Raw genomic sequence first — 27,580 nt, forward strand, 5'->3', positions numbered from 1 at the left:
CAATCGATGTGTCTCTCTCACATCAATGTTTCTCTCTCTCTCCCCCTTCCACTCGCTCTGAAAAGCAATGGAAAAAATATCCTCAAGTGAGAATTAAAAAAAAAAAGATTGGCTATTAGCCTTGATGAAGTTAAGCAAATAACAACAAATTCTCCTTAAAGATGTGCTACAAAGATGTTCTGCAAAGATAAACTTGGTGTTGGGCATCCTGAACGTTCTTAACAGGTGAGCTATAATGGAGCAAAAGGGAAGTGTATAATTACAGATCATATCCCCAGTGAAAATCAGTGTTTTTTCTGTTTTCTTTTCAGTATTACCTAGGAAGTTTGACATCTTAGAATGATTTTTGTCATTTTGTGATGATTATTTTAAGAATATCACTACTTTTCTGAGGTTCTAATTTCAGGTGTTTTTGAAAAAAAAATTCACAATTTAGATGTGAGAAAGGACATGAGGAGGCCAAAGACCTGGGATTTTGCTGATCAGAATGAAACAAATGTTGAAAGACTTTTCAAATCTGTTGTTGGTGGTACTCTGTGACTGTGGTGAGTATTTTGAGTGTACTTAACACTATAGGACTCAATGAAGAAACATAATTGTGAAGTTTATAAATGCATTGATGTTGATGACCCTGCATGAGGAGGCAAGGCAGGGTTTATAGTTTAGTACCTTTTAAACTATGATTCTTACAACCCTGGGTTCTCTTAAGGTTCTGTATTATTGATTCAAATTTCACTTTAAATATATTTTTAAGTCTTTTAAAAGATAAACTCACTTTCAATTTAACAAATTGGAGACAAGCCTGTTATACACATGAAATGATGTTTTATACATTGGGGTTTGACATAAGATTTCACTTGACAGGAGAGTTTTGCTGCTAGATTATCTTTGGAACCAATTTGAGTTTCAGTCCTTGCCACTTGTATGCCTTAGATAAATTTTTTAATCTTTTTCAACCTTGGCAATAATATTGGTTTCACAGCATTGTGAATAAAGTCAAGAATTTGAAACCTTAAATGGCTGAGCAGTAGGTATTTAATGTTAGTTTTCTACATTCAGTTTCAATTAAATATTGAGTTCATTTCTCAGAATGCAACTACTGAACCAATAAATTCAATAATATGCTAGTTTTTATGATTTTCATATATTTCATAAACAGCTAAGCAATTGATGGTATGAAAATAGAAGTTGTTTTCATTTTGATGAAAAAATTATGATCCAAGAGAAGGAGAATGCTTGTGTAATATCAGTGGCACAGCCAGTTAAATGGACTAGTGTGTGCTGGCCATTTTGTCCAGTGAATCTCCTTCCTCAGTCATTTCTTTTTTAAGAAGTTTATTTTAACAAATTTTTATGGAAAACCAATCTGGGATTCATTTCTTTCAGAGTCACTTAAAAACAGATTGCTCTGCATGTAACAGCCTCATACAAAAAATTATAAAAGTGTCCTTGGTTTCATAGTGGTACATAAAGACATAAAATCTTCCATTTAAATAAAGTCTGCAAGTATGTTTAGCAATGTTTTTTAAAAAATTTATTGATTTTGGAGTGTGTGTGTGGGAACATCGATTTGTTGTTCCACTTATTTATGCATTCATTGGTTGATTCTTGCATGTGCCCTGTCTGGGAATTGAATTCGCAACCTTGGCATATTGGGATGATGCTTTCACCAACTGAGCTACCCAGCTAGGGCCGTGGGTGTTTGTCATTGTTGAGCACAAAATATCTTACTAGAATATAAAAATGAAGATTGAATAAGCATAAAATAGAGCATAGAGCATTGAAGCTGAGTGCACAGGCTGCTACTAATGGAAGAGGAGGTGTTTTCATAGATCTGGGTTTTTATTTCCCCTTCTCCATTTGATGTTGATCAAAAATACCATTATCAAGAAGGTTGTTGTTGTTTTTTAAGCAACATGTTTATATTGATACAACAGTTCCTTTAAATAGAATAAAGGAATAGGGAGACAGGAAATGAAAGAATAGAAAAAACTATACTGTAGTAGTCAGGATGGTGTACAAATTGTAGTTTTCTAAATGAAATGGTATTCTTGTCTGTAAAAACAAGAGTTGAAGAATAAAGTAGTAAGCTCTCTCTTTAGTACACTATGCTGGAACCCACTGTATCTTTTTTCTCCACTTCCAACTGGTCATGTGTGTCTCTTTCATGGATTGGCTGCCCATCAAATCAGAATTTGATCTGCCTCACTGACAATCCCTGTCATTGACAATAGGCTTTCATTAGTTAACTAAGTGGTGTTTGCCTCTTAATCTTAATCCAGTGAGCACTGGAGTCTCTTTAGCCACCTTTTCACAAAAAGGTACCAGGTCAGCTATGAACCAGCACACAGGTGGCACTAGAATCAGCCATCTTTTTCAACCTTAACCTTGAATTGTCTCCATCCAAAAGAAAGTATCCCTCAACTTCTGTTTTGATTAAATAAATTTAAAAACAAACTTTATCCTACTAGGGTTTTCAATCAAGTGGTAATCAAGCATTCAGGACTATTCAAGTTTATATCTTTTATTTCACCTCATCTCAAATAAGAAATGAAAGAAGTGCAGAGCTAATTAAAAGAAAACCCCAAAATTTCTGTGTGCCATTATATTCAGGTACTGATTCTAATAATCATTGATTGAATACATGTAAGGGGGATTTAAAGACTACCAGCCTAAACAACACATTGAGGCCCTTTGGACATATATATGATATGATATGTATATCTTGTATGCATATGAGGTATACATAGTAAGATAATTGAATTCATACTTAACACATCTTGTTTTTCAAACCATAAGGGCACTGCAGTCCCTTAAACCTAGAATTGTTTCTTACCCTAGCCATGGGCCAGCCGATTGTGGCATTGCCAAATTCTCTCTCCTTTGATGCGTATTTGGATAGAGTTCAAAATAGAAACAAAGATTCTGTGTGTCTGTGTTTTATACAGTCTTTACTTCAGCTCTTCTGATGGATCTCTTTTTAAAAAGATAGGATTGGCTCTATCATAGTGATACTTGTGGGCTAGTAGTCATCTACCCTGCCTGGGTCAATAGCAGTTGCTGTAATGCCATTAAAGTTGCCAAGGATAAGCCTAGCTATTTCATAAAGTTTCACTCTTTCCTTGGATGACCCATGGAGAACAGTGTCAACATTTTTTATTTGTGTAAAAATTTCTGCCTAATAAGGGTCACTGGTTTCTTTACAGTGAAGATGTCCAAAAAAATACTTGTCTTGAATATCTGAAAATGATAATTTTCAAGTATATTTAGGGTCTTAAATTTTAAGTAATCTAGAGAAATTTATATCATTTAAACCAAGCTTTCTCAGCTCTGGCCAGAGTGGCTCAGTGGTTGAGCGTCATCCTGTGCACTGAGAGGTAACCAGTTTGATTCCATCACGGCACATACCCAGGTTGTGGGTTTGGTCCCCTGACAGGGTGCGTATGGGAGGCAACCAGTTGATGTTTCCCTCTCTCTCTCTCTCTCCTTCTCCCTTCCTCTCTAAAATAAATAAAAACATATTAAAAAAATAAGCTTTCTCTCACTTCACTGTATATTCATTTCCCCCAAATACCTAAACACCAGAATATGATTAAAATGAGAAAAGTGAGGGAATGGATTTTTATCTTGAGAATTGTAAATTGTTACTCTTGCTTTATAGATTTTCATTGCAGACTTATTATACTGTTGAATGTTATGAATTCAGAGTATCACTGTTTATTTTAGATATAACCATAAAAAATGAAGATAAAGGAGCAGAGCCACTTTAAAATGGAAACAGTACAGTGCTCAGCTCCCAGAATCAGCACTCAGCATCATTTTATATCATCCTTGGCTCAGTTCAGACTTCACTTGTATCTATAATGATTTTTTTCTTTGATGTCTCTAATAGTGCTGCTCAAATATACCTTTGTAAAACCCATTCTGACCATTTCATTTCAGTTCTTGGAGAAGCTGAATATCTCCTCTTGGGAGAGCCAGGACATGTAGCCCTAAGCAACACCACAGTGTCTGTGGATTTCCAGTATTTTGATGGTGCTAATGGGACACTGAGGAATGTATCTGTGCTGTTGCTGGAGGCTAACACCAACCAGACTGTGACTACCAAATACCTCCTGACCAACCAGTCCCAGGGGACACTTGAGTTTGAATGCTTCTATTTCAAGGAAGCTGGCGACTATTGGTTCACAATGACTCAGGAAGTGACAGACAGCAGCACTCCAGTTCCCTGGTGGGAGAAAAGTGCCTTTCTGAAGGTGGAATGGCCTGTATTTCATGTTGATCTGAATAGGACATCCAAGGCAGCAGAAGGTACCTTCCAGGTGGGACTTTTCACCAGTCAACCACTGTGCCTGTTCCCTGTGAATAAGCCTGACATCTTGGTGGATGTCATCTTCACCAACAGTCTTCCTGAGGAGAGAACAAGTCAGGGACAACCACTGGAGATAAGAACGAGCAAGAGGACAGAACTCTCTCAAGGTCAGTGGATTGAGTTTGGCTGTGCACCTGTGGGGCCCGAAGCCTATGTCACCGTGGTGCTGAAGTTGCTTGGCCGAGACTCGGTTATTACCTCCACAGGACCCATTGACCTGGCCCAGAAATTTGGATACAAATTGGTGATGGTGCCGGAACTCACATGTGCGTCTGGCGTGGAGGTGATGGTGCTGCCCCCGCCATGCATTTTTGTCCAAGGAGTGATTGCCGTCTTCAAGGAGGCCCCCAGACGTCCTGGGGAAAGGACCATTCGGCTGGCTGAAAACAGCCTGACTTTGGGACAGAGGAGAACAGTGTTCAACTGCACTTTGTTCGACATGGGGAGGAATAAATACTGCTTTGACTTTGGCATTTCAAGCAGAAGCCAGTTTTCTACAAAGGAGAAGGAGTGCATGCTAATTCAGAGAAATATAGGTTGGTATTGAGATTTAAATTTTTTAAAATCAAATTGATGCCTTTATGCAGTCAAAATTATTATTTTGAATTCAGGTGAACTTAATTTTCTATTAACTATATCATCATTTTAATGGGTCACTTGTCATAATAGCACTAATAAATATTAGCTATTCCTACATCATATGGCAATTCCATGGCAGGTGTGATCAGAATTCAAAGCTAAATCCATAGCTGTACTTAGTAATTTGCTGGCTTGCTCTAGCTGAGCATGTCTTTTTCCTCTTAAGTCTTTCATTGTAAGAATGAAGCCTCTTTAGTGAAATTTCAAAGCAAGATTTCTAAAAACTTCAAGTTTTGTATTCTTTGCATAATGCCCTACCTGATCACAAAGAAATGGGGTTATTACAGTTCCATCCATGCCCCTCTTTACATTTCTTTCCCTTTTCCTGGGTACAAGCCTGGTCTTGGCAAGAGAGTTAACCTGATAGAGATTGTCTGGCTCACAGACACGTTGCTTCTGTCTTCTTCCCCACCGAGCAGCGTGCCACTTGACAGCCCAAGCTTGTGGCCATCTTTGTAACTCCAAGTGTTTCTTGATCCAGATTTACCCACTTCCTCTCCTTAGAAGTCCCTTTCCTTTGACTGTCTGCCCATCTACTGGCCACTTCCCTGCTTGCATTTACCTCTCTCTGCAGTCCAGATTATGTAGCCCATCCCATCAATGTCCTACCCACACCCTAAACTCTGCCTTATTGTCCTTCTGATGTACCTGTCAGACCACAGCCCAGCTCTGCATGGATCCAGCCAACTGCTGGCCACCTATTGCACCGAAGCTGTACAAGAAGATAGCACTCAGGCCAGTGTGGGAGGGTCATGCCTCTACCCTCAGCTGGGCCGACCATTGTACCCAGCAAGGTGCTGTGGCTGGCTCTGCTTCTGTTCTCCGCAACGGCTCGTTCCACCTTCTCTGCTTGCTTCCCTCAAATCTCACCTCTGCCCCTGGTTAACTCTCAGAGCTGACTTTGCCTCCTACTACACTGAGCAGCTGGAAGCCATGATGTGCGAGCTCCCTCATCCTCCCACCAAAATCTCTGTGAGTCTATAGGCATTGGTCCCATCCTCTTCATCTGCTGTCATTGGGGAAGAAGTGTCATTCCTCCCAGACAAAGTGAACCCTCCCTTCCACTGTGGAGCCCTGCCTCTCTGCACATTTCAGGAACCTCCTGTTAATCATCATCCCCTCTCCTCAGCCTCAAACTGTCCCTTCTTTACTGGATTATTACCATCATCTTTGAAAAGTACTTAACTCTCTTATCTAAAAACAAAACAAAATCACCCCTCATCACCTGGTTCTTCCACAGAAATTACTCTCTTAATGTCTTCTTCCTTTTATAGCCCATGTTCTTGAAAAAGTCGTCTATACTTTGGAATTCATTTCTTCACCTCACATTCACTTTTCAACCCACTCCAAACCCACACCCCTCCCCTGAAAATGCTCTCATTAAACCAGCCAGTGGATGACTTCCAGGTCCCAAAATCCCTGGATTTTTTCAGTCTGTATCTTCATTGACCTTGAGTCTTTGATGTCACACTTGCCTTTTTACATCCTGCCTTCTGGCTGTCCTTCGTGGTCTCCTTTGCCTGCCCATTCCACTGCCTCGTCTCATCCCCTAAGCATCAGACTTCTGCATCTCACAGTAGAGCATCTGCCTGCATTTCTTACTCTTCACACGTACTAGGCGGTTACTATCCTGATGCTGGTGACTCCAGATTGGCATCTCTCCCCTACACTCAAGTGTCTCTGATATCTGTCACCCCTCAGATATTCCTGAGGCACCTCAGAAGCAACATACCTAGAATTGGACTCATCATCCTACTCCTTAACCCTGCTCCTCAGTACAGGACTCCACCACCCATCCATTGTTCAAAGCAAAAATCCAGGAGTCTTCTTCCTTTTCACCTCTTCCTGTAAATTCACTGTGTCCTGTGGATGTTGTCTCCTCGAAGAACTTCTGAATGTCTGAATCTCTCTAGTGTCCCCAGTTTCACTGACACCAGTTGGTTTAAGCCTCCATCATCTCTTCTCTGCATTTCTGTAATAGATTCCTAAATGGTTTCCCCCATCCACTTCATTCTCATTATAGCCAGAGGGGTTGTTTAAAATTCAGGTCAGCTGAGGCTATTCCTCTGCTTAAAGCTTGTCAGTCACCGGACTTGACAGGAGGACGAGAACCCACAGGGTCCTCTGTGGCTGGACTACCCACCCTACAGTCACTCTGGGCTGGAGCCTGGGATAGCCTTGCCCCACCTTAATCTGATTAACATTAACCCATCCCCCATCTCCATTTGGGTTACTCTTTCCCAACTCAGACTAGTTAAATTTCCTGCTGTAAGCTGGCACACCATCCTTACCTTGTCTCTCATGGCATTATCACTTTTGTTCAAGGTTTTTCTTCCCCTGATGCCCTTACTCCTCGCCCTCCCCCCCCCAAGATTGGGGACACTCATTTGGTGACAAACGCCCTGTGCTTCCACGAAGCTATTTATGATCTTTATTTGGCTCACTTAGTATGTCTGGCACATTAACAGGTGTTAATACATGTTTATTAAAGTGAAAATTGAACTCACATGTGGCTAGTCTCATATTAGTAGGCAAACAATTGTATTAAACTCATGAAAAAGCATTCAAGAGGTGCTTGCCTTTTCAAAAGAAGTTAAAAAAAAATTCTAATTGATTGAATTTAATGGAAACAAATCAAGGAGAGTAAAGACATTTGGGCCATTTGATGAAAGGCATTGGAAGTCTATCTTGTGGGTTCTTCCAGCTGCTGGGCTTTTCCCAGATTCTTCCACTCAATGTCTAAAGACTGGATTTTCCCTCACAGCGGTGGGGGAAGACACTGGGAATGGGTATTACAGGGAGTGGTTCTCTGTGCATCCAGGCTGAGGGTGGTCAGGGGCTCCCTGTGGGGCTGCAGCAACCAGATACAATTGGAAATAGTACTTGGAAGGGCTAAATGCTCCTGGAGATCCCAGATTCTCTTGTGACTGCCCAGCAATGGCTCTGACTCAGTGAAATTTATGCTAGTGATAGGAAATTTAGTATCTTCCTGTGTTTTTAGTTTAGAAATATGTGACTTAATCAAGTTCTCTTCCTTTAATTTTCCATTTAAATTTACAGCTCTCATCAGTAAAGACTGTCTTTTTTGACTAATGGCATTATTCAGGGGCCGCATTGAATTTACCATGACTTGTGAGCCACCGACTCTACTGAGTTTCTTATTAGTTCCTTTTGAAAATGGAATAATAATGTGTTTGATATGTTTGTCTCTTTTTGCAAATATGTCTTAGGACCTTAAGATACTATGTAAATAACAATTTATAGCAAATATATAATAGATGTTGCCAAAAATGATTATTTATGATCTTCATTTATCCTACTTAGTGTGAAAGTTTCTGTTTTTCTCTGCAGAACTGTTAATGTGTTTGGTTATGGGATGCTGCCCGAGATCCTGCCAGGGGAGTGTTAGTAATATATGGCACAGACACTATAATAATTTACAAAAATCTAAATTGAGAAATTCTAAATTCTGAACACATCTGCTCCAAGAGCTTCAGCAAAGGAGTATGGACTCTGTATCTCAAGGCAAAAAATATATTTAGGGCAAAGTTGGAATTAATGATAAAGGGTAAAAATGCATATTTGCATAGTTTTTGCGGGGGGGGGGCAAATAAAAATAGTGTATAGTTAACACAGTTTTCTTGATAATTTAAATTTTTTGGCCATCTTCTTATGTCTCTAATTAGATGGTCTTGTTTTTCCTTCAGAATGACTTTTTACCAAGAATAGGAGTAGTCACCTCTGTCATTGTTTTTATTTTCAGGTGCTTGCAATAATAGTATTACTTTTACTTCTTTGCCAGAATCTTTTAAAGCCACTTGTCCACCTTGTGAGTTAGTTTACCTAAAATTAGAAAATATAATTTAAAAATTTCATATGAGCAGATCGTTGGATGCTTTAATACTCTACAATTCTCTGAAAGTGAATGAATCAGTAAACCCTTTCACCTGGTGGAACTCCTACTTTTCCTTTGGGATTTCTTTAGGACATCTGACATACTCTTTGTGACCATCTGACATAATAAAGCTCACATTGATACAGTGATTTCTTTGCTCAGGCACTGTTCTAAGTGCTTTATGAATATTAACCCATTTAATTCACATAACAACCGTATGAATTAGGATTATTATGTTGTCAGTTTTATAGGTGAAGAAATAGAGGCACAGGAGAGTTAAATAACTTGCCTAATGTCAGTGGTGGCTAAGTGGCTTAACCACCACTTGTGGTTAGACTGGCTTAAGACTTCACTTTTCCACTAAACATACTCCCTCTTATACAATCACCTGTCCATCCATATATTTAACAATATAAAGCTCTTACATTGAATAAAAGTTCTGATATTTTTCTCCTCACTTTGCTGGTTCATCTTGTGCTATTCACCACTTTTATAAAACTTTTTTTTTTTTTTAAATATATCTTTATTGATTTCAGAGAGAGGAAAGGAGAGGGAGAGACAGAGATAGAAACATCAATGATGAGAGAGTCATTGATCGAGCCCACAACCCGGGCATGTGCCCTGACCGGGAATACGAATCCCGATGGCCTGGATCCTAGGTCCATGCTCAACCGCTGAGCCATGCCCGGCGGGACTATTCACCACTTTTAAAGACATGTAACTCACTTTGGAGTTCACTGGCCCAGGCAGAAGCATGATAGTCCAACATGAGTGAGCCTGCATGGAAGGCCTGAACTGCTTATCCAGGTACCTTTGCTCCTACTGCTGCTTTTAGCTACTCATTCTTCTGTAAGTATTTTTTGTTTAGTTACCTTTGTCTCCTGAGCAAAATGTCCTGCAGATATGAATATTTCAGAGGCTGTATTACTTCAGATAGTCTTGGGGCTAGAAACAAATCTCCCTTTTGCTATTCCAGACAAATCTTCCTCATTTAGAATTAATATTCTCTAAAGTGGCCGGAAGGGCATTTGTCCTGACTGAACAGGTTTGTTATGTAGTGCGAGCACATGTATGGACAAAACAAAACTGCCTTTCATTCATGAAGTAAGACTTTTGGAATATTGGTCATCTTGCTTTTCATTTCTAATACATCAACTATAGTTATCTAATGAGTTCCCATTTTGCCAAGTATTTTCCTTAAAGTTATTAGAAATCTTTAGAGAACAAGTAGAGTTACTTAAGGCATTTTAAAAAATTGCCTGATTAAATTTGTTATTGCTTTATTCTAGTGGTTTCCTGTTTGAGTAATTTGGTTTAGAAATAAAAAGACATAAAATTTAGCTTAAGTATTTATTTTTTTATTGTTGATTTTCCTCCAAGCCAAGGGAAAAAGACAAAACATTTCAAAATGAGATTTTTTGACATTAAGATTCATACTTTTCTCAAAACTTTGTTGTTATTTTCTGGCCCCCACTAATGGAATTTTTGTTTTTAGTTTGACAGATGACTTTATGTATTTAAATAAATTATTTATATAAGGTATCGAAGAGGTAAGAATAACAAAAGGACTTAGCTTTTCTATGTCTACTTTTTGTGGTCTTAAATGTGAGCACAAGAGAAGGATAAACTATACATTGACTTATTTTTCAATTTAGATTTCACAGTAGTGGAATTCTCAGATTTAAAAAATAAATCACAGTATTTTAACTTGAGAGGCTTTACTATCAGATTCCCAAAGCTTTGGAAGTGTTGGGAGCTTAGTGTCCGAATAGCTCTGAAGCTTGAGGACAAAGCCAGCTCATTGTTGTGCCATTTGAGGAGCTGCAGTATGATTTGGGAGGCACAGAACCAATATTGTGTTCAACTGAACCTCTGGATGGAACATAATTACCACACCTCAGTTTATGTTGGTCCAGGATACTGATTTGTAATGTTCCTCCTCTTTCGTAAGTCTAAGAGACTTAATTGTTGTAAAGAACCCGTATTCCATGACTCATTCCGAAGATTGCACCACTTGACTCACCTGAGAATGTATCTGCCTTACACGCTCTCCTTGTTTTTGTAGTGCTTTGTGTACCTTTTACTACATTGTGAGATTTTGCTCAGAAAAGAAGAGAGGTCTTTATGCAGAGAATGTTTTGGAGCCTAGTGTTGGCATGACTAGTTGGCTAGGCCTACTGGGTCTTAAGGTTGGGTGGGTGCTGATAGAAAAGGGACTTAGGGTAATTCTTTATAGGGGACTAGTCAGTTATTCTCTGTGGCAGTGATTGCATATGTGCTTGGGAAAGAAGTTTGCATTTATCAGTCAATAATAACTGTTCTGGGAGTGTTTTGTATGTATTTTAAAGCTCTGGTGTTTGGTATATCACCATTTAGGGTTGTTAAAGCTTAAAGCTCCTTGCTGAGTTGACCCTTTTATCATTATGTAATGTCCCTCTTTATCGCTGATGATATTCCTTGTTCTGAAATCTATTTTGCCTGATATTAATATGTCCACTCCAGTTATTTTATTTCCTAAAATCTTTTTAAAATTAAGTTTATTGGGGAGACTTCAGTTAATAAAATTATGTAGCTTTCAATTGTACAGTTCTGTAATACATCATCTGTATATTGCATTGTGTGCTCACTACCCAAAGTCAAATAATCTGTCACCATGTATTTGGCCCCCCTTTACCATTTACTATCCCTCATCCCCCTTCCCTCTGTAAACCACCATACTGTTGTCTGTTTCTATGGGTTTCAGTTTTATATCCCACATATAAGTGAAATCATATGGTTCTGATCTTTTTCTGACTAATTTTGCTTAGCATGATATTTTCAAGGTCCATCTGTGTTGTCACAAATGGCAGTATTTCATCTTTTCTTGTGGCTGAGTAGTATTCCGTTGTATATATGTACCACGTGTTCTTTATCCAATCATCTATCTCAGGACACTTTGGTTGTTTCCATGTCTTGGACACTGTGAATACTGCAGTGAACATAGGGGTGCATATATCCTTGAGAATAAGTGTTTTCAAAATTTTCAGGTAGATACCCAGAAGAAGGATTGCTGGGTCATATAGTCACTCTATTCTTAATTTTTTGAGGAACCTCCATACTGTTTTCCACAGTGGCTGTACCAGTTTACATTCCCACCAGCAATGAATGAGGATTCCTTTTTTCTCCACAACCTCTCCAACATTTGTTATTACTTGTCTTGTGGATAATATCCATTTTAACAGGTGTGAGGTGGTATCTCATTGTAGTTTTGATTTGCATTTCCCTAATAGCTAGTGAGGTTGAGCATCTTTTCATGTATCTGTTGGCCATTTGTATGTCTTCTTGAAAGAAGTGTCTGTTGCGTACAAATACAGTTTTCTTTTGATTAATGTTCATAAGGTATAATTTTTTCCATTCTTTTACTTTAAACCTATTTATGTATTTATATTTAAAGTGAGTTTCTTTTAAATAGCATATAGTTGGGTCATATTTTTTTAACCCAATCTCACAATCTCTGTACTATGACTGTACTTCTATCAATCTCTCCCTTTATGCTCATGAATATTTACTTTATATATTTAGGTGCTCCTGTGTTGGGTGCATAAATGTTTACAAGGGTTATATATTCTTGTTGGGTTGATTCCTTTGTCATTATGTAATGACCTTCTTTGAATCGTCTTATAGCTTTATTTTGTGTAAGTATTTCCCTCCCCCCTCCCCCCAGCATTTTTGTTTCCATTTCCATTAAATATCTTTTTCATCCCTTTACTTTCAGTCTGTATGTATGTCTTTCAATCTGGACTGGGTCTCTTGTATATAGCATATGTATGAGTCTTAATTTTATTATCCATTCATCTACCCTATGTCTTTTAATTGGAGCATTTAATCTATTTACATTTAAAGTGATTATTATGGGTCATAATTATTACCATTTTATTATTCATATTTATGTTTCCTCCCCCCCCTTCTTCCTAAAGAAGTCCCTTTAACATTTTTTGTAATACTGGTTTGGTTGTGGTGAACTTCTTTAGCTTTTTCTTGTCTGAGAAGCTCTTGATCTCTCCTTCGGTTTTAAATGATAATCGTGCTGGGTAGAGTAATCTTGGTTGTAGGTCTTTGCTTTTTTTTCCTTTATTTTAATGTTTTGGTTTATAGGGGAAAATGTGGAGGCTTCAGGAGAGCCCATGTGCCAGCTCGTGGGGCCCTTAATTGGTCCCCTCATCTCTGAGTCCTGGGGTGTGGGCAACCTCTTACCCCCAGTGTAGGTCTTTGCTTTTTCATCACTTTGAATATTTCATGCCAGTCTCTCTGGCCTGAAAAGTTTCTCTTGAAGAAATCAGCTGACAGTTTTATGGGAGCTCCCTTGTAGGTAACTAACTGTCTCTATTTCTGCTTTTAAGATTTCTTTATTTGTCTTTAACCTTTGCCATTTTAATTATGATGTGTTTTGGTGCGGGCCTCTGGGTTCATCTTGGTTGATACTCTCTGTGCTTCCTGGACTAGTATGTCTATTTCCTTTGCCAGGTTAGGAAAATTTTCAGTCATTATTTATTCAAATAGGTTCTCAATCACTTGCTCTCTGTCTTCTTCTAATACCCCTATGATGTGAATGTTGTTATGTTTCATGTTGTCCCAGAGGTTCCTTAAGCTCTCCTTATTAAAAAAAATATTTTTTGCTGTTCTGAATGTGTTTTCTGCTACCTTGTCTTCTAGGTTGCTTGTTTGATCCTCTGCTTCATCTAATCTGCTATTGATTCCTTCTAGGGTATTCTTCATTTCAGTTATGACTGGTTCTTTTTTATGGTTTTTATGATTTTTTTAATGTTTACTATTTCTTTGTTGCAGTTGTAAGTTTCTTGAGCATCCTTATAACCAGTGTTTCTTTTCCAGTGTATCTTTTTTTTTTTTCAATTACAGTAAGCATTCAGTATTATTTTTGTATTATTTTCAGATATATAGCATAGTGGTTAGATAATCAAATACTTTACAAAGTATTCCCCCTGATATTTCTGGTACCCACCTGGCTTCATATGTAGTTATTAACAGTATTATTGACAATATTCCCTATGCTGTATTTACATCCTCATGAGTATTTTGTAACTACCAATTTTTATTTAATCTCTTCACCTTTTTCACCCAATCCCCTGAAACCAGTGCCCTATGACATCATCCATAATTCTGTTTTTTAGTTTGTCCATTCATTTATTTTGTTTTTTAGATTCCACATATAAGTGCAATCATATGGTATTTGTCTTTCCCTGACTGACTGATTTCCCTTCGCATAATACCATGTAGGTCCATCTGTGCTGAAATCAGACAAGATTTCATTCTTTTTTATGTCTAAGTAATATTCCATTGGTATATATAGCACTGCTTTATTTAATCATCTATTGATGGGCCCTTATTTGCTTCCATATCTTGGCTATTGTAAGTAATTCTATGATGAACTTAGGTGTGTCTATACTTTCCAGTTAGTGTTTTGGGTATAACCAGTGTTTTGATTTCTGTATCTGGTAGACTTCTTCATTTCATTTAGTTCTTTCTGGATATTTCTCCTCTTTTCTCATTTGGGACATGTTTATTTTTCTCCTCATTTCGACTGCTTCTCTGTGTTTGTTTCTGTGTATTAAGTAGATCTTCTGTGTTTCCCAGTCTTGCAGTATAGCTTTATGTAGTAGGTGTCCTGTGGTGCCCAGTGGCACAGTTTTTCTGATCACCTTAGTCAGGCACTCCAGGAATGTCCCTTGTGTGGGTTATGTGTAACCTCCTATTGTAGTTGAGCTTTGATTGCTGTTGGTGCATCTGTGAGTGGGATTGAGCCTTAGGCTGACTGGCTGTGAGGGTTGGCCACCACCACAGTATATGATCTGCTGTGTTGGAGCTGACTTCACAGAGCATGTTTCACCCTAGCGGCGTCTTGTGCCTGCTGAGAGCTCCCTTTCAGGTGTGCCACTTGTTGAACAAATCAGGTAGTGTTCTGTTGTGGTCTGAAACTGGCCACTGGATGTGTTCTGGGGCCTCTTGGGAGGGTCTCTAGTGCAGGTCCTGGGGCTACCTGTTAGGTGTTATAAAGTGATTGCAGTTAGTAGCTGCCTGTGCTGGGCCTGGATGCATATGAGAGGGACCAACAGTGCAGACTAAGGCCGGCTAACACCAGTATTGGGCCTGGGGCAGACCAGCAAAAGGTTCAAGGCATCTTGAAACTTGCCTCAGCCTCTAAGCTGCCCATAAGGCTTAGCTACTGAAAGAGCCTTGGGCAGAACATGAATTGGGTTAGCCTGCTCTCAGGGAGTCATCAGGGTAGAGCTAGTGGAGTTCATTAGACTAATGCAGAATCAAGTTTTTTTAACCAAAACACAGGTTTGGCTACCTGCCACACACAAGCTAAACTAGGGAGACAGGTACTGGTACAAAAGGAAATTGGTTTATTCAGGTGCCATGACCTGGGAGAATGGTAGACTCCTGTCTCAAACACCATTCCCCTTCCTGTTCAAGCCCATGGTTCTTACAGGGCTAGGGAGGGGAAGGCTTTTTTCCTACCTAATTATCTTGCTAGCTTTTGGCATGCTCAGGCCCTATCCATTCATCTTTCTAGCTTTTGGCGTGCTCAGTGTAAGAACCTCCTCCTGCACCATCTTGGGCAATGTGGGAGACTCCCCAGTTCTCCCAGACTATCATGGTAGCAGAGTCAGTGGGGAGGGTGGTGGCTGCAGGACCTGCCATCAGGAAGTCTGGAGATGCAGCAGCCTTTAGCCCATCCCCCAATGCTGGACATGGTGCTCTGCATAGCCAGCAGAGCCATTTGGGGTCTGTGGGGCACCCCTGGATCCCAGTGTGCCTGTGTCCTCTGTGCAGCCCCTATGTGGCCTGCCTCTCTGAAGTTGCCAGCCTGGCCCATGCTCACAATGCTGCTGGCTGCTCACGTTCCAACTGACTGTCTAGGGTAACAATATGGCTATGTGGGGGAGAGCTTAACACAGGGACAGTGGTGGTGTCCCTCCAGCCTTTGCCCTGAAGCCATACAATTCAATTTTTCCCTGTATGTCTCTGGCAGCCCCGAAGCTTGACCAGAGGTTTTTTGTATTATTTTGCTTTGCCTTTTTTTTTTTTTTTTTTAAATGAAAGATAGCAACTCAGACCCAGGCTGGTTGTACAAAAGAGCCTTGACCTGTGGGCGATTTGGGTGGGATGAGGTCTCTGCAAGTCATCAGGGTAGAGCTAGCAGAGTTCAGTAGGCCAGTGCATATTCATATTTGGTCCGGCAGAAGGGCTCAACATGGGAGATATGGTCCCTGTTAGCCATGTGGAAGAAGGGTTCAATATAGCAACAATAGTGGCAGTCCCTCCACCCCCCTTGCATGGAAGCCACACAACTCAGTCTCCCCCTATATGTCTCTAGTGCCCACCAAGCCACTCTCCCTCTGCCCATACCCAAGGTGAGTGCCTGTGAGTGAGAGTTTTTGTGTTGGCCCTTTAAGAGGACACCTGGGTTTCCAGCGGCCTTCCATTTCACTGGGAAGGATGGAGGAATCTCTGCTGTTTTTCACAGCCAGATGTTATATGGGCTCTTCCTCCTGGCACTGGTGTTCTGGGCTGGGGAGCCCAGCAGATGGTTGAAACTCCTTGCTCCTCAGGGGGGACCTCTGCAGCTGAGATATTTCTTCAGATTCTTAACCACTGCACTTGGGTGTGTGGCCAGCCTGTTTTGTGTCTCCACCCTTCCTACCAGTCTTGACATGGCTTCTTCTTTATATCCTTAGTTATAGGACTTTTGTTCTGGTTATCCAGGTTGATTATTCCATAATTTAGTTGTAATTTTGGTGTGGTCATGGAAGGAGGTGAGTACAGCATTCACCTACTCCGCCATCTTGACCAGAACCCTTCCTAAAGGATTTTCTAACATTTCTTGTAGGGAAGATACGCTAATTAATTCTCAGTTTTTGTCTGAGAAGGCCTTTATTTCTCCTTTATTTTTGAAAGATATTTTCACTGAATATGGAGTTCTGGGTTGCTCATTTTTTTCTTTCAGAACTTTAGAGATATCACCCCATTATCTCTCCTTGCATGACGAGAAGTCTGCTGTTATTCTCATCTTTATTCTGCTGTATGTGATGTATTTCCATCTTTCCCCTAACCTTCTGCCACAAAGTTTTCTGTTTGTTTTTTAGCAGTTTGAATATAGCATGTCCAAGTTTTTTATTTGCTTTTTAAAATGTATATTGCTTGCTATTTTCTGAGTGTCTTGGATGTAGTTTGGTGTCCTTAATTAATTTTGAAGAATTTTTGGACATTATTCTATTTTTGTTTCTTCTGGGATTCAAATTACAAGTGTAAGAGACTATTTGATATTGTCCCACAGCTTTTAGGTATTCTATTCTGTCTTACTCACTCATTTTTTCCTCTTTGTGTTTCAGTTTGAGTGATTTCTATTGAGCTATATTCAGACTCATTGTTTTTTTCCTCATCTGCGCTGAGTCTACTGATGAGCCTGTAGGAGACATTCTTTTTGTTGTTGTTAATCCTCACCCGAGGATATTTTTTCTATTGATTTTTATTTATTTATTTATTTTAATCCTCACCTGAGGATATTTTTTCCATTGCTTTTCAGAGAGAGTGGAAAGGAGAGAGAGAGAGAGAAACATTGATGTGAGAGAGACACATCAATTGATTGCCTCCCAAACTGAGGCCGGGGATCAAACCTGCAACCGAGGTACGTGCCCTTGGCTGGAATTGAACCCAGGACCCTTCACTCCTTGGACCGATGCTCTAACCACTGAGCAAAACTGGCCAGGGCTCCATTGATTTTTAGAGAGTGGAAGGGAGGGAGGGGAGAGAGAGAAACGTCAATGTGAGAGGGACACATCAATTGGTTGTCTCCCAAACTGAGGCCAGGGATTAAACCTGCAACCCAGGTACATGCCCTTGACCAGGAACTGAACCCGCCACCCTTCGTTGCGCAGCCTGACTCTCTAACCACTGAGCCACACCAGCCAGGGCTGGAGGAGGCATCCCATCTTTGTTACCATGGTTTTCATTTCTAGCTTTCTGTTTGATTCTTTTTAGTGTACAACACTCTGATGAAATTTTTCATCTATTCATGTTTCTTGTTCACCTTTTCCACTAAAATCTTTAACATATTAATCATAGTTATCTTAACTTTTCTCTTTGATAGTTCCAATATCAGGGTCACACCTGAGTATTATTCTCTTGATTACTTTGTCTCTTGCTAGTTTATTGTTTTTTCTTGTTTCTCTGTGTGTTTCATAATTTTTGGTTGAAAGTTGGACATCTTACTTAGAACTGTAGACACCGATAAATGGTATTTGCCTAGAAATGGGCATGCCCTGTTTTTGCAGACCTTTGGTATTGGGATAAGGTCAATCTAGTAAGGAATTGAGCTGTTTGGGTTTTGCTGTTGCTATGGCTACCTTCAGTGCATAACAGAGTTCAAAATTTTCTAATGTTACTTTTGTGTCCAGAGTAGGATTTGGGTTGCCAAAGGATTTTACTCCATATTTTTGTTGTACCCTCAGCTTTAGGCTTGAGTCTGCATATCAGAGAGGTTTTCACCTGTCACTATTACCCCTGCTGCAATAGTAGGTTTGTATTATTTGATATTTGGTAATTGCTGATATGATGCAGGGTTGGGAGTGAGCTATAGGGGTGGGAGAGCCTATCCTTGTGCCAGGTCAGTCTTAGTCTTAGGCAAGTACTGTGCCCCTGAGTCTCAGTGATGCGGCCTTCTTAATGATCCTGCCCCTCCCTAGTGGTAGAAGCCCTCTAACAATCTGGGCCCCAGATATTTTCTGCTCCTATCCAAGAATGAGGGGTTTTCTTCTTTTTTTATTTCCTAGCAACACTGGGTACTCTTAGAGTCATAGGGTTTTCTGCCTTGTCCCCAGTGGTTGAGGCTTTTGTTAACAGAGCAAATGGGGAGGAGGATCTAGGTAAGGTTTGAGTATTTCCCACAGTGCTGCCCTTTCCCTCCTCAGGCCTCTACCTAGAGAGGGAGGCTTTCCCTGCTTTTGCACCTCCCCTCTGTCCTTCTTGTGAGCATCTGGTGAGATCTGTGGCCTGCAAGTGGGTACAAAACCCCTTGAGTATGTAGCTCCCAGGGGTTCTGTGTTTTCATGCTAGCCCCAATTAGGCAGTTCATTACATTTTTAATGACTTCTCCTCACCAGCTTGTATGAATTTGGCACCTTCCCCAGGAAGCAATGTTTGTATCCTGCCTTTTCTTAGAGGAGCTGTCTTTCCTTGTATTTCAGGCCATTTGGCTGCCCTGTAACTTTAGCTCTCCGATAGGTTCTAGAAATGTTAATGTCTTGTAGTTTATACAGCCTTCCTTTGTTTTAAGAGTAGGAGCAACAACACCCTTTGCAGCTTTCTACATTTTGAGAATGTTTTAATTTACTGACTTTTCAAGGCCCAAGATTTGAGTTTTGCTGCTTCATTTGGGTGCAATTAAATTCTGATTCTCAAATGAACTAGCATTAAAAGCATGGCTAATGTCCTTGCAGAAACTTGGGGACTGTGGCAGCCGTGGAGCCAGTGTAGTGCCACATGTGGGGATGGTGTCAGAGAGCGTCGCCGCCTGTGCCTGACTTCCTTCCCCTCCAGACCTGGCTGCCCTGGAATGTCCTCGGAGACCTCCCGGTGTTCCCTGGAGGAGTGTGCTGGTAGGTATTCTTCTTCCTTTGGGAGTCTCTCCCAGAGAGATTGTTGAGGCAACACCTGCCTGAAAATGACTAGTCTGAGTTTAGGAATCGACTTATAAAATTCTGTTATTGCTGTTGGCTGTACTGACCCTGTACTCATTAATGTGTCATTGACTGTGTTCAGTGAGATGATAGAGGACTTAACACTGTAGAAGATAGAGAAATGACAAGGAAATTTATCTAAATTAAAGATTCAGACATATTAAATTATTTTTAAAAATACAAAAATGGGAGAGGTGATCATTTTCCCCCAAGATTTTTGTTATGTTATTACTTTTGTTTTATTTCTCCATCCTTTACTTTTCCTCACCAAAATTGTGGGAAAACATTAAATTTTTTTTCTGCCCATTATCCCAGAGAAGCTCCATGGGACCACATAGACCATTGTTTGTCATAATGGGGCAAGGCTTATCCCCTGGATGGCCCTATATTTATTCTTTAGCAGCCCTAGGAGGAGAAGGTGGGGAGAGTTCTTGCCATCACATAGAGACTGGCCTTCCTTTCATCCTCTAAGCACCTTGAAGGCTCAAGGAGAATTTGATGTGAATTGACTCTAGATGTGATGCTCACATGGCTCAGTTAGGTTTGCTTTAGTTTATGGAGCAGAATCCCATTCATTTGCCACAAGTTACAGTAATAAAGAATCCTAGTTCTTCCCACACACCATTCTACCTTCTAATACATAACCAGTCACCTATTTAGTTGGCTGGCCTTTGCTCTGGTCTTGACCTTTAGATAAAATCCTGTTAAGCTCTGACTTTTCCCACTTTCCAATTCCAGGTTAGAAAACCGTACTTCCTTGTCCCATTCTCATCTGGAGAAGTTAGATGTTTTTCTGTGCTTGGATCTCAGAGTACCTTTTAGCCAAAACTATAGGCACCTGGCAACACCTTGGTTAGTGTCCAGGTCTGTGACCTTGGAAAATCATTCTTGCTCTCTTGTCTTGTAGCCAGCTCTACCATCCTTCTTTCCTTTATGCTTGTATCCTAAGGATGTTCTCCTCTGTGTTTTCTATATTACAGCTTCAGACCCAGGCTCTTTTCCTAGCCCTGAGCCTGCTCCTCTTTTTTCATAAGCCTTGGGCCACATCCTGAATCTGTTCTTTCTCCAGTTACATCTCATACCACTTTCTAAAGCTCTCTTCTCTATCTGTTCTTTTCTTTATAAATTCCCTTCACTTTCACAGTTTCCTCCTTAGGTATAACTTTCTTCAAATACACCTATTCCTTTGAATTATGGTATGGCATGTTGTGTTAAGATATTCCACCTAGAGTTCCATAATTCTCAAATTCATTTAAAATCAATTGCCACTGGCCTTTACTGCACTTTGATATTGTTGAAGTGACAACAGTATCAACCATTTATTGACCATTTAGTATGTGCCAGCAATTTAAATACATCATCTCACTTAAAGCTCACAGCTCTACAAGGTAAGGATTATTATTATGTTGGGCTCAGATCTTGAGAGCTTGCTGCTTACCAGGCATTTTCCTAAGTGCTTTGTGCACATGAAGTAGGTACATCATTATCTTCATGTACAGATGCGGACTTTGTGGCACAGAGAGGGTAAGTGACCTTCCTAAGACCATCCATATAGCTAGAAAGCAGGGAACTAGATCTGACCCCATACTAAGCTACCTATCTTGAATACTTTGCCTTTATATACAGGCCAGTGTAGCTTTCTAGAAACATCAACAACCTGAAATTAGCAATCATTTTTGAGGATATGTACTGTTATTTCATGTTCTGGCATCTTAACTCTTTAATATGGGGTGGGAACTAGAAATTTGTATATTATAAATTAGCAAAAAGGGTAAGTGTTACAGGCACCCCTACTGCTTCTCTAAGGGGTCCTCAGGTAAATGCTTATGTGGGTAAATATGATAACTTCTTTCAAGTGTTCTCTTTTTCCTGTTCAACCTAACTTCCACTCCTTGGAAATATGGAGATCTGTTCGCAGGCTACTTAGCATCAGGAAATCTCCTACACTTCAGGTGAAAGAGGAAAGACTAGATGAGGCAGAGATGGGTGAGGCCAGCAGCTTTTGGGCTTTTCTTCAGCTATAGTTTTGAAGGGGTCCAGTCAGGTCACAGATAACAGCTAAGTGAAGAGGCCTTCAGTGTGCAACAGCAATGCTGCTACCCCCTGACCTCAGCAGCCACTGCAGATGAAAGGAGTGATAAGTCAGGAAACAAGCCTTTCATCATTCAACTATTTTAATTTGGTTGAGAGTTTTAGAGTTTTGTTTGGCTTTGAAAGGATGTTTTCATGCCAAAGTCTGAGTCTATGTTAATTTGGTCCATCTTGTTCAACACAAGAGGAGGAGGAGCCACTTGCCATTGTGCCCACATTCCGTCTGGTGGGTCTCAGTCATTTTGCTATTTTAAATAATGAATGAATTGATTAATCTTTCATATATTGAGTACCAGTTATGTGCAAGTTACTGTAACTGGGGCTGGGAATATATAGATAAGACATGTCCCTGTCTGGAAGGGGCTTATGATACAGTTGCTCAGCAGACATATAAATAGGCATAATATATAGTACAGTATAGAGCCTGCACTGATAGAGGTATCCACAGCTTGCTATGGAAGCTTTCACAGATGGTAATCCATGCTGGGAACACCTCTGTTCTTGGAGGAGGTGATATTTGAACTGAAGGTTGAGAGCTGAGTAAGTGCTACCCAGGTGAACTACCCAGGAGTAAGTGCGAAGGGGGATTTTAGCACAGGGATGAAAGCAAGATGGAAGAAGATGGCCCATTGAGACCCAGAGAACTGAAAATAGTTTAATGTGGCTAGAGGATGGTATACCAGGAGGGAGTGGTAAAAACAAGGCTGGACAAGTTGTCAGGGGCCAGATCCTGAGAGGCCTTAAAGGTTTGGACATGTATTTTAGAGGGGTCTCTCTGCTGCAGTGTGGAGTACACATTGGGATGATCAGGAGTGGCAGCAGCAAGGTCTGTTAAGAGTTTTCTAGTGACCCAGGTGGAAAATGAAGCACCAACAGTGGGGATGCAGAGGAGGGAAAGATTCACAGACTCTGGATGTGGCAAGTGACAGAGGGAAGAATCAGGATAAAACTCAGGATTCTAGTCCTGGCCAGTGCATGGACAGTGGCACTGTGCTATTCCCTTGAGATCCGGTGTACTGGAGGAGGCACAGGCTCTGGGGGGAAATGGTGAGTCTTGGGCATGTGGAGCTGACAGTGTTGGTGGGACATAGGTAGAGAGAGCAAAGCTAGTGGAGCCAGAATGAGGTCTAGACCTCCCTGGCTCCAAAGCTCACGTTCTTCTCTCCAAATTAAATAAGCGAGTGTTATCATTGAAACCAAGAAAAGAAAAAAAAGTCACAGGAAGTATCAAACAGCGCCCAGTGCTGCAGAGTAAAAGAAATATCAGGAAGGGACTCCTTTGAATTTGGCTATTAGGTCATTAATGACCTTGACAGAAGCCGTTTAAACCACTGGAATCCCTGGGGCAGGTTGCAGGAGCCAGAGGTGATGATGTGGAAGTAGTAAGTTAGCAAAGGTGGGCTTCTCTTTCTGTAAGCTTGGCTAGGAAGACAGGGAGCAAGCTATGGCTGTGGCAGTAGTGAGAGGGTTCCAGAGAGGTCTTTTTAAAGTGAGAAGAGCTTAAGCATGTTTCTGTGGAGCTGCATACAAGAGGAGCTAGAGATAATTGGTACAGAGGGACAATCACCCTGGAGAAGGGTGGCCTAGAGAGCACTTGGTATACTTGCCTTTACAGGAAGACACTTCTACTGATTCTGTAGAGAAAGAGATAAATAGAGGTGCAGTTGCTGGTAGGTTTATGGTAGGGGGTGTGGTAGAAGAAGCTTGGGTGCACTTGCCCGATAGCTTCTGTTTTTGTGTTACCTAGCAGACTGCTGAGGAAGGATTAGGTAGGGGGATTGAGAAAAGTGAAACTTTGAAGCAGTATTGTAGATGTTGGAAGAGAGAGTTGCTTAGGAACTCATGGAGGGCTCTGTAGGCAGCCGAGGTTGGGCACTGTCAGCACACAGGCACTGGCTTTCATGGGTGAGTTATTTTATTCATCAGGGCCTGGCTGCAGCAACTGAGAATTCACATGTTTGAGTTTACCTAGGGATGGACTTCTGCTGCAGAGCAAGAAAAGGGGTATAACTCAGTATTAGCGGTCAGAGAGTTGAGTTTGTTGGCAGGAGAATGGTTTTAATGGTGGATCATGGGCATAGGGAGAGAAGTGAGGCCAGGATGTGGCTGGCAGATTGGGAAAAAGTGGAGGGGATGCAGAATCAGAAGTTGCAGTGAGCTTGAATAACCAGTGTAATGACAGAAGGTGAGTGAGAGGGAAATATAACCAGAAAGTGGGCTGTGAAGTGTAAGATTTCAGAAGAGGAGCAGCTACAGACAGTGGGAAGGCATGATATGTTGGATGGATATTGAAGTTGCCTAGATGGTCCTAGCTATGGGATGGTGAGGAAGATGGGGACCCAGGTCCTAGCAACTGAAGGCTGCCACAAGGTTGGGAGTTGACAGTATTTAGGGAGGAGTAGGAGAGTCATCTAAGTGAATGGCTTGGGCATTGAAAGAGTAGAAGTTTTATATGGAGGTGAAAGAGTTGGTTGAAAGTGGCAATGAGAAAGAAGAGGGAGGACATACCTGTTTCTGGCCCTATTTGCTTATAAAGTATGTCAGGCTTCCCCCCAAGACAGTGTGGGGAGAAGCTGTGCCCTGTGGTCATCCAGCCCTCAGGTAAGGCAAGGAGGTGAAGGGACTGTCTGGTGGAAAGGTTCTAGATGTTGCCCAGCTGGTGTGGCTCAGTGGTTGAGTTGTCTACTCATGCATCAAGAGGTCCTGCTTCTTTTCCCTGTCAGGGCACATACCTGGGTTGCGGGCTTGATCCCCAGCAGGGATGTTTCTATCTCTCTCCCTCTCCCTTCCTCTCTTTCTAAAATAAATAAAAACATACTAAAAAAAGAAAAGAAAGTTTCTGGATGTTGATGAGCTTGTTTGTCAGGTACCCCATAAGTACCATAGGAAGGAAAGGGGAGTAGTGGGAGGCCAGGTCCAGGGCCAGTGGCAATAAGACTATGGGAAAAAAGAGATCAGACAGGTGACTGGAAGGACTTGAATGGTGGACAGTGACCAAGGAGGAAAGAGACGTGAGGCCTGATGACATAAGTTGGTCTAAGGTTCCCAGGTATCTCAGTGACAGTACAGGCTGCAGCCTCAGATGGTATCTGAGTCTTGGTGAAACATTTTGCTGGCTGTGGGACAGGTCAGTTTGAGAGAGCACGGAAGAAGAAGAAAAACCAGTGCCGCATAGAAGGTAGGAATGGGAGTGAGAAAGCAGAGGCTTAACACTTAAGAAAGACAGCTCCTGGATATTAGAAAGGAAAAGCGAGTAATATTGTCAAAAGTCTTATTTTCATGTATGAATTTCTCTTGATGTGTTCATTTAGGTACAATCTAAATTATTTTGTATTTTGAGTTTTATACTTGTAAGAATTTCCTAATGTACACCTACCTCAAAGGTACACTTAACTATAGATGTCCCATGTACCTTAAGTGAACACTTCCATTTTACCTTGAAACTTTCCTCCTGCAGCTTCTTTGTAGAAAATTTGAGGCAAGTGTCAGCAGGAGCAGTGAGCCCAAGCCACCTTTATTGTGGTTTATGTGGACACCTCACTTCTATGGGTCTCTGTTTTCTAGTTTGGCTTAAGTTGCCAGCAGAGACACATAGTCAAGACTACAAATCCTCGTTCTTGATTAGTTACTTCTTTCTTTAACTGCTACATAATTAGAGCAAGCCACTCAGAGATCTTAAAACCAGGCAGAGAAAACAATTCTAGAGAATACATTTGCTCTTCCTGTTTTGTAGCTTTCCAGCCATCCAGTCCATCTCCTCTTCAGCCCCAGGGTCCAGTGAAGTCCAACAACATTGTGACGGTCACGGGGATTTCCCTGTGCTTGTTCATCATCATTGCCACTGTCCTCATCACGTTGTGGAGGAAGTTTGGCCGTCCCCCGAAGTGCAGCACCCCCGCCCGACACAACTCCATCCACTCCCCCAGCTTCCGGAAGAACTCGGACGAGGAGAACATCTGTGAGCTCAGCGAGCAGCGTGGGAGTTTCTCGGATGCGGGTGACGGGCCCTCGGGGAGCCGGGGGGACATCGGCATCCCCCTGACCTACCGGCAGAGTGTGCCGGTGACTCCTGACGACGAGGCCTCTGGCAGTGAGAGCTTCCAGTCCAACGCCCAGAAGATAATTCCCCCTCTGTTTAGCTACCGGCTTGCCCAGCAGCAGTTGAAGGAGATGAAGAAGAAGGGCCTGACTGAAACCACCAAAGTGTACCATGTGTCTCAGAGTCCCCTGACAGACACCGCCATCGATGCTGCCGCCACAGCACCCTTAGACCTGGCCCTTGACCTGGAAAGCCCAGAAGAAGCTGCAGCAAACAAGTTCCGGATCAAATCCCCATTTCTGGAGCAGCCTGCAGTCAATGCCGGGGAGAGGCTGGATGTCCCTGTCTCTCAGGCCAGTTGTGCCATAAGCCCCAGCCAGACCCTAATCCGCAAGTCACAGATGAGGCACATGGGCAGCCGAGGGGGGCTGTCGGAGAGAAGCCACCCCAGGAGTTTTCATTTCAGGAGGACTGCCAGTTTTCACGAAACCAAGCAGGCCCGGCCGTTCAGGGAGAGGAGCATGTCCACTCTGACTCCACGGCAGGCCCCGGCCTACAGTGCTAGGACACGGCCCTGGGACCAGGCAGAAGACAGACTTAGGCCCCAGAGTCGAGGTGCTGTTGTGTTTCCTGAGAAACTGGACCATTTCCAAGGAGCCGGTGGAACCAGTGCTCCATTAAGCTCTCTCCCTAAATCCTACACCTTTGGGCAGCCCGTGAGGAAACCAGACCCAGGGTTTCGCCCCACAGGATTTGTGGCAGGAGGTGAGAGAACGGAGCCTCCCAGAGCTCGGAGGGGACCGTCTCCCAGTCACAGGAGTGTCTCAAGGAAGCAGCCTTCACCCACTGCCCCTAAAGATAGCTACCATAGGGTGAGTCCTCTGAGCCCTTCTCAATGTAGAAAAGACAGGTGTCAGAGCTTCCCGGCTCAGCCTGAGTTTGCCTTCTATGACAATACGTCATTTGGCCTCACCGAGGCTGAGCAGAGGATGCTGGACCTCCCAGGATATTTTGGGTCAAACGAAGAGGATGAAACCACAAGTACACTTAGTGTGGAGAAGCTGGTCATCTAGACCAAGCCAGCTTGAGACTTCACACAACTGGTGTCCTTTGCCCGACTCATGATATCAGCTGCTCACATTGTTCTGTGGATTATTTCATATAACTGTTTGTACAGTGGGGCAGAATGTGGGCAGGAAGTAAGTTATGTGTATGTGCATGCATTCTAATTCATAAGGAGGAGGTTATTTATCCTGAATTTTCCCCTTTGTTATCCTGTTTCTATTCGTTTGTTACTAATAACTACAATAATAAAATTTAAACAAGAGTGAAATAGGGCTTGGTCTCTCACGTGGATATGAAAGATGACAAGATGTGATTTGTGAGTAGGATATGCTCTGAACACTTCATCGACAGTTTCCAACTTGAATCAAATTTGGGAGCCTCAACTCTAATAAGGACCGGAATAAAGTGAACTTGCTAACACAACTCTGAATTATAATGTATTGTTATAAATACTTAAGAATTTGATGCCAACAGAGGCAGTATTGAACATGTTTCATGTTTGGCTAATTAAGTCACTTCTCACTAGTATGTACTAGGCTACTGAGGCTACAGTGGTCTCTAGACATGGTAATACTGTGAGATATTCCAGAAGAACTTTCAGGCCAGAGTTGGGTGATATCTTACTTTTTTAAATGCAACAAAGAGTTCTGGTGACTTGACACAAAATTATGGAAGTTAATTCTGCTTTGGAGAAATAACATAAGAGGCCAGTTGTTCAGGTAGTGAGTCAAATGAAGACC

At 41.6% G+C, this 27,580-nt stretch overlaps 1 protein-coding gene across 3 annotated transcripts; it reads left to right on the forward strand.

Moving 5' to 3' along the window:
• Positions 1–65: 65 nt before the first annotated feature.
• On the forward strand, positions 66–27,270 carry THSD1 (thrombospondin type 1 domain containing 1). 3 transcript variants are annotated; one of them, XM_016213600.2, is made up of 5 exons: positions 66–225; positions 394–545; positions 3,943–4,908; positions 19,406–19,564; positions 25,470–27,270. In XM_016213600.2, exons 2-5 carry the CDS (start codon positions 488–490, stop codon positions 26,846–26,848), a joined length of 2,562 nt encoding a protein of 853 aa, XP_016069086.2. In that variant the 5' UTR covers positions 66–225; positions 394–487; the 3' UTR covers positions 26,849–27,270. The 3 variants fall into 3 exon arrangements, with proteins under 3 accessions (XP_016069086.2, XP_016069085.2, XP_016069087.2); XM_016213599.2 differs by having other exon boundaries at positions 407–545; XM_016213601.2 differs by having other exon boundaries at positions 437–545.
• Positions 27,271–27,580: the final 310 nt, after the last annotated feature.

Source organism: Miniopterus natalensis, chromosome 2 (assembly GCF_054644295.1).
Source record: "Miniopterus natalensis isolate mMinNat1 chromosome 2, mMinNat1.hap1, whole genome shotgun sequence".
NCBI classification, from domain to species: domain Eukaryota; kingdom Metazoa; phylum Chordata; class Mammalia; order Chiroptera; family Miniopteridae; genus Miniopterus; species Miniopterus natalensis.

Excerpts from the sequence above, each read along its gene's own strand:
- THSD1 (XM_016213600.2), top strand. The coding sequence starts at position 488 with ATGAAACAAATGTTGAAAGACTTTTCAAATCTGTTGTTGGTGGTACTC. Across the intron at positions 546-3,942 it reads GGTGGTACTCTGTGACTGTG|TTCTTGGAGAAGCTGAATAT; the intron begins GTGAGTATTTTG and ends ATTTCATTTCAG. Across the intron at positions 19,565-25,469 it reads TTCCCTGGAGGAGTGTGCTG|CTTTCCAGCCATCCAGTCCA; the intron begins GTAGGTATTCTT and ends CCTGTTTTGTAG.